At 47.4% G+C, this 9,416-nt stretch overlaps 1 protein-coding gene across 1 annotated transcript; it reads left to right on the top strand.

The window, feature by feature from the left end:
* The first annotated feature begins 1,180 nt into the window (after window positions 1-1,180).
* On the top strand, window positions 1,181-6,894 carry crk (v-crk avian sarcoma virus CT10 oncogene homolog). The gene is made up of 3 exons (XM_015389904.1): window positions 1,181-1,723; window positions 3,744-4,324; window positions 5,758-6,894. Exons 1-3 carry the CDS (start codon window positions 1,510-1,512, stop codon window positions 5,893-5,895), a joined length of 933 nt encoding a protein of 310 aa, XP_015245390.1. The 5' UTR covers window positions 1,181-1,509; the 3' UTR covers window positions 5,896-6,894.
* Window positions 6,895-9,416: the final 2,522 nt, after the last annotated feature.

Here is a 9,416-nt window from a genome sequence, read left to right as displayed (position 1 = left end):
TCTCTATCTGGAGAATGGGGCTGTTTGATGGGTTGAGTTCTCCATTCAGAGGGGCCCCTGCCCGTCTTTGCTTAGGGCCCCACATTTCCTAAATCCGCCCCTGTCCTTCAGAACTTCCCTGAACTCATTATTTGCAATAATTTATGGACTTGCATCTAGGTATAGAAATTAGCTTTTTGGTTCTTCTAGCTTAGTGGTTCCCAAAATCAGGGTCAGGATCCTCTTGGGGGGGAGGGGGGTCGCAAGGCACTATTTGGGGAGTCATTCCAAAAAATGAAAAACAATCCACTGGACTTTGTTTCAAAGTTTGAAGACGTTTCTCAATTCAACGTTTCAGAAATAGTGTTTAGTTCCAGGTTTTATAAAGTACTGCTAACAAATAGACGCATATATTTAAACATCCATGGCGTCTAAATAAAAGGCTTAGAGGAGAGAAATCTTTCTAGTTTGAGTTCTGGGGCGAACATGTTAATCATAGTCGTTACTAACATACTTTTATCAATAATTGTTCTGCATAAAAGCCAGCTCCCATGTCAGAGGATGAAGAGAGCACATATATGATGGTTATAATGAGAAAAATAAAAAATTATGATTCGGGTGTTTTTTACGGAAAAGGATTAGAGCCACTGAAAAAATAATAAAAGTTAAAAGATTTTTTAAAAATATATTTCAGTTTAATATTGAAAAAAGTCAGAATTCTGACTTTAATCTCAGAGTTTTGGATCTTAATGTTGATGGGCAGCATGAAGGCAGAGATGTTTGGGAGGAATTAGGTGATTAAAAGCAGAGAGCTGGTTTAGTCTGTAAAACAGACATGGCTACAGCTTGATGCTAACATGTTAGCTGCCAGAATTCAGTCACAATTTAGAGATTAAAGTCAGAATGTTTTCCCATATTAAACTGAAACAATATTTAATTAAAAATCAGTTAACTTTTATTTTATTTTTTCCAGTGGCTCTAATCCTCTGCTGTTAAAGAAACATCTAAATGTTCAGGTTTGGTTTATAATTAAAGCCAAAAGGCCAAAAGTTTGAATATTTAAAGTAAAATAAAAAAACGGTTCATAAAAAGAATATTAAATGTTTGAAAGAATAAGGAACATATAAATGCGGGATGCGCGCTTATTAGTTTATTTTTACGCATCGATCTTTACGCCGTGCGTGCTTTACGTCTCTACGTCACATCCGGTGAATGGGGCCTTTTTTGTTTCCCCGCATCCGCCATTTCAGTTTTTGAAGTTAGTGGACACCAGCCGCCGGATCTTCGCCCCAATCGGCGCCGCGGGTGAAGCGCAGTGAGCGGGGAGCAGCAGGCGGAGCTCAGGCCGCAGCGGAGCCGCTTTTCTTGGCGCGGATCGGAGCCTCGGCTCGGCCAGCTGCGGATGCCGCCTGCTCACCGGAGCGGCTCTCGGCGCTAAAGTTTTTTGTATGAGTTGAAGCTCCGCTGGTGGATAACGGGAGGAGAGCGCGGAAGGCCCCGGGTTGAAACCTCGGCTTTGTGGTGGTCATCATGGCCGGTCATTTTGACGCGAAGGACCGCGGCAGCTGGTACTGGGGCCGCCTGAGCAGGCAGGAGGCGGTGTCCCTGCTGCAGGGTCAGCGGCACGGCGTGTTTCTGGTCCGGGACTCCATCACCAGCCCGGGGGACTACGTGCTGTCGGTGTCGGAGAACTCCAAAGTCTCCCATTACATCATCAACAGCAACAGCAGAGCGTCCGGCCCAGGTAAGAGCGCGCGGAGGGGGGCGTGGAGGGGCCGGGCTCATGCTGGGACCGTCCCTGCAGGACAGAGCGGAGCCACCGTGGATCCTGCAGGGGGACCGGGCCTCCAGCGTGGAGCCCACGGATGATCCACCTGCTACTGCAACCCACGCAGTGTCTGTGGATCATTGGAGGAAGGAGCAGAGCGGTCAGATGATCTACGGGTCCCTGCAGGAGCATTTCTAGAAAAATATCAAACAAGGAGACGAAGCTGCTGAGAAAAACATCTGGATCCAGAAATGTTTTACCTCAGCGGGTCCAAAGCATAAGCGAACCAGGCGGCCCCTCAGCAGGGGGGCATTTACCATTAGGCAGTACTGGGGAGCCGCCAAGGGCCCCAAGCTTCTCGGGGGGCCATAAATATATGATTAATACAACTATTCCTTATTTCTGCACATTAATTATGTTTCTGATAAAAATCCTTTGGCTAAAATGCCATCAGAACGCTGATAATATTAAGTGTGTCTCAGCCCCCCCCCCTTCAGTGTCCACCATATTGGATCAGTCCATTTGCTGCACATGTTCAGAAAGGTCCAAACAGACAGCAGCAAACCATTTGAAAACAAACCATGCAAAGAGCAGTGTTGCCAACTTAGCGCTTTAGTCGCTATATTTAGCCACTTTTCAGACCCCTCTAGCACTTTGATTTCTAAAAAGCTCCTAGCGCCAAATCTAGAGACTTTTTTCTGCTACTGGAGACTTTGGAGACAACATCTAAAAGCAGCGAACTCTGCTCTCCAGAGCGAGTAGATTGGTAACCCCGCCTCCTGCTCTCCTCTATCTTGTCTGCTGTCATGATTCATGCAGCTATTATTTCATCCAAATGAAAAATGGAGAACAGATAAGCAGATCATGGCTTGTCTACAGTGAAAAGAAGGACTGGGTTATTTACTTTGGCCTTTTTGGAAACACAGGAAGGAGCAATCAGCTAAGTGAGCTTAGTGCTTGGAAAAAATCTTTCATTCCTTTAGAGACAGCATGAAAAGTCAGCTGAGTACAAAACATAGAGAGGAAAACAAGAAGAAAAGGGACAAGAAGAGAGGGACACAACCTAGAACAGATAATGGATGTCTATTCTATTAACATTTCTCTATCTGGAGAATGGGGCTGTTTGATGGGTTGAGTTCTCCATTCAGAGGGGCCCCTGCCCGTCTTTGCTTAGGGCCCCACATTTCCTAAATCCGCCCCTGTCCTTCAGAACTTCCCTGAACTCATTATTTGCAATAATTTATGGACTTGCATCTAGGTATAGAAATTAGCTTTTTGGTTCTTCTAGCTTAGTGGTTCCCAAAATCAGGGTCAGGATCCTCTTGGGGGGGAGGGGGGTCGCAAGGCACTATTTGGGGAGTCATTCCAAAAAATGAAAAACAATCCACTGGACTTTGTTTCAAAGTTTGAAGACGTTTCTCAATTCAACGTTTCAGAAATAGTGTTTAGTTCCAGGTTTTATAAAGTACTGCTAACAAATAGACGCATATATTTAAACATCCATGGCGTCTAAATAAAAGGCTTAGAGGAGAGAAATCTTTCTAGTTTGAGTTCTGGGGCGAACATGTTAATCATAGTCGTTACTAACATACTTTTATCAATAATTGTTCTGCATAAAAGCCAGCTCCCATGTCAGAGGAGGAAGAGAGCACATCCAGTTAGTCACAGTCAGAGAAACAGGACTACCCTGGAAAACAGGCCAAGCTCCAACATCTAGAAACAAAGGTGTTGATGGCAGCAGCACAGCTGATATTTCTCTCCAGGATGGAGTCACAGCCAAACAGGAACAGACCAGATGAAGCTACTATGAGAAAAAGCAGAGAGAGCAGAACGTTAGAGATTGAACTAACAGATTCTGCAGAGTGGGAGAATAGAGATAGAATGAAGCTGAATGATGGAAAAGGGGTCCCTTAATTGGCCGCTGGCCCCCCCTTAGCTCTGCCCCCGTTGGTTGGGCCCGGCGGGGTAAAATAATCTGACTTCCTTCTCTCTTCAGGTTTGGGCCTCCCCAGGTTCCGCATCGGCGACCAGGAGTTTGACGCTCTTCCTGCTCTCCTGGAGTTCTACAAAATCCACTACCTGGACACCACCACCTTGATAGAGCCCATCAACAAGTCCAAACACCCCTCCTTCATTCCGGGCGGCGGGGCCCCTCCGCGCCTGGAGGACGAGTTCGTCCGCGCGCTTTTTGACTTCCCCGGCAACGACGACGAGGATCTCCCGTTCCGGATGGGCGACATCCTCCGGGTGCTGGAGAAGCCGGAGGAGCAGTGGTGGAACGCCCAGAACTCTGAAGGGAAAACCGGGATGATCCCGGTGCCGTACGTGGAGAAGTACCGGCCGGCTTCGCCCAGCGCCGCGGCGGGGGCCGGCGGGCCCGTAGTGCCGCCCGCAGGGATGGCGGCGCACGGGAACTCTAACAGCTCTGCCGCTCTGTCCGGAGCGCCGCTGCTGGGCGACCCCAGCCAGTACGCCCAGCCCACGCCGCTGCCCAACCTCCAGAACGGGCCCGTGTTCGCCAGGGCCATCCAGAAGAGGGTTCCCAACGCCTACGACAAGACCGCCCTGGCCCTGGAGGTAAACCCACTGATCCATCTCCCTAATCCAGGTTTGGGTTAATCCTGAGTTTAGTTTTCAGTTAAACCAGCATCATGCTGCCACCGCCGTGTTCCAGGGTGATTTTTCCCCACAGAGCGTTTTGCTTGTGAGCAGATGGTTAAAGGCTGGCATCAGGTGGATCAGACGGCGTTTGTGGGTCTGTGTGGATGAAGCATCTGGCCGCGCCGTGTGCCGGCTGTTTTTAACCATCCGGACATGACGGCGGGCTCCCACAGACCAGGCCGTCTGTGGGAGGAAATAGTTTGTGTTTCCTGGAAGCTTGCAGTGCAGCTGAGCTCCAGAGCAGATCCACCGTTTGGTCCTTTGGGTCCTGATGGAGCGCAAGCAGGAGCTGCTGGATCATTTCTCCCCGTTTGATGTTGGTCTGTTTGTTTGGCGAGGTGTGGAAGGGAGCGCCGGATCCTTCGCCTGCAGCCGGCTTTGCTCTGTGACTCAGCATATCGGCCCTGAACAGTTAACGATCAGCTCAGATCTCCTGCAGCGTCCATCAGGAGGCTCTGCTCTGTCCCTCAGACTCGTCCCCTGGAGGGCCCGCCCGGTGCCCCCTGGAGGGCCCGCCCGGTGCCCCCTGGAGGGCCCGCCCGGTGCCCCCTGGAGGGCCCGGCGTCCCTTAGAGCCCAGCATCTAATAGAAAAAATAAATAAACTGTTACTTGTTCCAGTTGTTTTGATCACTGATTAATCAGTGATCAAAACAACTGGAACGATTAACTGATCAACCACTGATTAATCACCGATTTACTGATAAATTAACTGATTAATAGTTAATTACTGGTTAAATGATTAATCACAGATTAATCAGTGATTGACTGATCAGTGATTAACGGTCTCTATTGTTCTCTCACTCAGTTAGAAACTAGAGGAGATGAAACAAATGAGGAACTTATTCATTATTATTCTAAATAAAGATAAATCCAGTCATATGAAAAAGTTTGGCCACTTCTATTAATCTTAAATATTTCTATTTCTAAATATTTGGGTGTTTCAGCAGCTATTTTAGTTTGATATATCTAATAACTGATAATATTTGAGCTTTATTGGACAGAAACCAGAGTAAAATACATGAGTAAATAAATCAGTTGCATAATTATAAAAGGTTAACATTCATAAATTCTTCTAAAAATAAATGTTTTTATTGTTTTTTAAACGTCTGGATAGTCTGATGGAGGGCAGTCCAGGTCAGCATGGTGCTTAGCTTAGCCGTGGAGAGGCGGTCCAGAGGTTAGCGCGGTCCGATCAGGTGACTTATCGCTCGCTATCATGGCGGCCTTGAACCTTGGACCGTCTGTTTGCTCAGACCTCATAGAAACTCCTCCTGAAATGAGGAGCTGCTGTGTTCATCCGTCTGATGATGGTTCTGTTCCTCACCCATTCTCCCTCTCTCCCCCCCAGGTGGGCGACATGGTGAAGGTGACCAAAATAAACGTGAACGGCCAGTGGGAGGGTGAATGTAAAGGCAAGCACGGCCACTTTCCTTTCACACACGTCAAACTGCTGGACCAGCACAGCGGCGAGGACGAGCTGAGCTGAGGGCGGCCCGCCCCGCCCCCGCACCCACGGACACTACACTACTATTAGCCCTGCCCTCACCCATTCTCCCCCCTCCCTCAGCATTTAGCAGCACCAAGTACTGAGAATTACCAAGAACAAAGACCGTGATCCACGTCCCCCAGCTGCTCCCTGGACAGGAGGGACGCTCCACTTCCTGTGTCCCGCCCCGTAGATGTTCGCTGCCATTTCCTCGGCCCTCATTGGCTGCATTCATGTCTTTGAAGTAGAGATGCACCAACCAGAGCTGCTACCGGCGGACGGATGTCGGCTTCCTCAGAGCCGCTGGAATAAACGGATCTCTGACGGCCGTGTGAAGACGTCCTCCAGAGACCGCTTGGATTGACTGCTAGCATGATTAGCCCAGGTGACATTACCGGTTCAACAAGGAGAGGCACTCGTTCCGCCTTCCTGTTATCCACCACAGAAAGCTGCTCTCTCCTGAAGCCCTGAGACGCCGTCGAGCACGACACTAATCCCCCACCCCACCGACCTCCGTGGACGTGAAAGCAGCGGCGTTGAGGTGAACGGCGGCGGCAGGCTTCAGAAAACCGACATGAAGGTGAACGGAGTGCAGAGTGGGAACCAGCGGCGAGCGGACAGAGAGGCGGACGCCGCGTCCTCCCACCTGAGGCCCTTTCTCCCTCCAACTACACCCATGTAGGATCCGTAGAACACGTCGTCATGGACCCATGTAACCGTGGTAACCGTGGTTCTCATTCCAGTATTGTTTTTATCCTCCTAGTCGTCTTCATAGCTGCTTTTGTCTGGGATGCACATTTAATTTGGGGGGTTTAACACTGCGAGGACGGAAGACCTGACCCCCCTCACCCCATCTGATGGAAATAACTGAAGTAAAACAGAGTGAATGTAGGCGGCGCTACCACTAGCTAGGACATGTTAGCCGTCTGCTTGTTCACCACACTAGCCAGGACATGTTAGCCGTCTGCTTGTTCACCACACTAGCCAGGACACGTTAGCCGTCTGCGATTCCACCACGCTAGCCAGGACACGTTAGCCGTCTGCGTGTCCACCACGCTAGCCAGGACACGTTAGCCGTCTGCGTGTCCACCACACTAGCTAGGACACGTTAGACGTCTGCGTGCCCACTACGCTAGCTAGGACGCGTTAGCCGTCTGCGTGTCCACCAGGCTAGCTAGGACATGTTAGCCGTCTGCATGTCCACCAGGCTAGCTAGGACATGTTAGCCGTCTGCGTGTTCACCACACTAGCCAGGACACGTTAGCCGTCTGCGTGTCCACCACACTAGCTAGGACACGTTAGCCGTCTGTGTGTCCACCACACTAGCTAGGACACGTTAGCCGTCTGCGTGTCCACCACTCTAGCCAGGACGCGTTAGCCGTCTGCTTGTCCACCAGACTAGCTTGGACACGTTAGCCGTCTGTGTGTCCACCACACTAGCTAGGACACGTTAGCCGTCTGCGTGCCCACCACACTAGCTAGGACATGTTAGCCGTCTGTGTGTCCACCAGGCTAGCTAGGACATGTTAGCCGTCTGCGTGCCCACCAGGCTAGCTAGGACATGTTAGCCGTCTGCGTCTGCATACTAAGCAGGCGGCTGCAGTGAAGGAAGGCAGGTGGTGTCTTTTGGTACCGGTCCTTTCCATTTTCAAACCTTCCATGAACTCTTTTATTTTTTTATTTTATTTTAGTTTCCTTTGGTGCTTCCTCATTTAATCTTTTATTTAAAGCCTTTTAGTTGCAGAAGAAACCGGCTGATTGTTTGGAGTTCATGGTGGTTTTTCTGTTTCTCCGCCCCTTTAGGAAACGTGTTTGGTTTTGACAATCATCCTGATGGAGACTTTAATCTGAGTCGTCCTCTGCTCTAGCGCTGCTGTAGCGCTGCTTTCGCCTGTAGATGGCGCCGCTGCAGCAGCATTCAGAGGTGGACGTCTTCCTCTGTTAGATCTGGTTCATCCAAGCCTCATTTATGGAGGGAATTTTGTTCCATTATTGTTACAAGCAAAAAAAACCCAACATGTTTTGTCAATTTGAAGTTTGAAAAAAATCTAGAAAGTAAACATCTGGGGATGAATAGTTTCTTCAGATTTTATATTTTGGAATGTTTCAGTTTTTTAGATTGAGTTTTATGATTTGCAGGGATGTGATCAGCACCTCAATCCCAATCCTAATCTGATTAAAGTAGAAAAAAATGTTGGTTGGGTATGAAATATGAATAATAAGAATGAAATAAAATAAAACCTATGAAAAAGAGCAAAGTTGCTCTCAAAGCCTTTTATTGATTCAAAATCTTTTCAAATGATTCCTAGATTTATTTTTTTTTTGTTGAATTTACAACCAATAATGGAATCAAATTCTCTCCGTATTTTCGCAGCAGGTTATTCTCCGTCAGATGGAGACGCCACTCAGTGCTCAGATTTAACGATTCTCCACTAATTTTAATGGGATTATCAGAGATTAAAGGCTGATATTCTTTCCAGTAATTAACGGAGGAATTCTTTCATTTTTGTGAAGGTTGCTCCATCAGTGCGTTCCTGTCCTGCCTCCTCCTCCTCCGCCCCGTCTGACCTTTTATTTCTGCCAGCTCATGTCTGTTTTTCTCTTTCCAACCCGATCCGGCTCCTTTCTGCTGCTCCGCCTCAAAGCTCATCTTTCCATGATTGTGTTGCCAATGAAAAACCACCAAGAAGTATTTTTTTAAAGCCCTGCATGAAGTGGTTGGTTTCCCCTCGGAGGGACGATTGATGCGGCGGAAACTGTTAGATCGAAATGTGCCATTTTATTATAACACTATATTCTTTCAAGACAATTGAAATTACCTTTTTATTTTCAGTAGCATGTAATGTGTTAATATACTAGTAAATAAAGTCCAACATGAAACACGTTTGCATCGTTTTTGCTGTTTGAACTTGAGAGGCTCAGATGGGAAACGTTCAGATGCATCATAGATCATTAGGAGGAACGTCGGCGGAGATGATCCTGCTCTTTTAAACCTTTCTAGAGCAACTTACCGTTTTTTCTCAAAGGGACCGTGAAGTGTTCCTGCTGCTGCTGTTGCTCCAATAAGCTAAAGTCCGTCATGCAGAAAGTTTCATTTAAGGAGGACGTCGCTCTTCCTCAGCTTCAGTCTTTGCTGTGGCAGCGGTTCCATTAGCAGCTCATCCCAGGTCATTCCCTACGGAGGCAACCGTGTTCCATTATTGTTGCAAGCAACAGGTTTTTTAAATGTAAATAAAAAACAAAACAAATTATAAAACCTGAAATTCAAAGAAGGGATGCCCTCCAGAAGTTAGCTTTGAATAAGCATTTTTTTTTTCAATATAAAATTTAAAAAAAATACAGATTTTATTTGTTCAATTTATTTGTTTTACATATATAAATGTTTTTTCCTTTTTTCAAATGTTACTTTTCTAATTACGTTTTATGAATTGCATTATTTTTATGTTCTGTCATATTTCATGTTATCTTCCAGCCCTTTTCAAACCCTCGCTGTTGTCCAATAAAAATATTGCTGCTGATGT

Source organism: Cyprinodon variegatus, unplaced genomic scaffold (assembly GCF_000732505.1).
Source record: "Cyprinodon variegatus isolate N-32 unplaced genomic scaffold, C_variegatus-1.0 Scaffold479, whole genome shotgun sequence".
NCBI lineage: Eukaryota > Metazoa > Chordata > Actinopteri > Cyprinodontiformes > Cyprinodontidae > Cyprinodon > Cyprinodon variegatus.
This window is presented reverse-complemented; position numbering and strand designations above follow the sequence as displayed.

Excerpts from the sequence above, each read along its gene's own strand:
- crk (XM_015389904.1), top strand. The coding sequence starts at position 1,510 with ATGGCCGGTCATTTTGACGCGAAGGACCGCGGCAGCTGGTACTGGGGC. Across the intron at positions 1,724-3,743 it reads CAGCAGAGCGTCCGGCCCAG|GTTTGGGCCTCCCCAGGTTC; the intron begins GTAAGAGCGCGC and ends TTCTCTCTTCAG. Across the intron at positions 4,325-5,757 it reads AGACCGCCCTGGCCCTGGAG|GTGGGCGACATGGTGAAGGT; the intron begins GTAAACCCACTG and ends TCTCCCCCCCAG.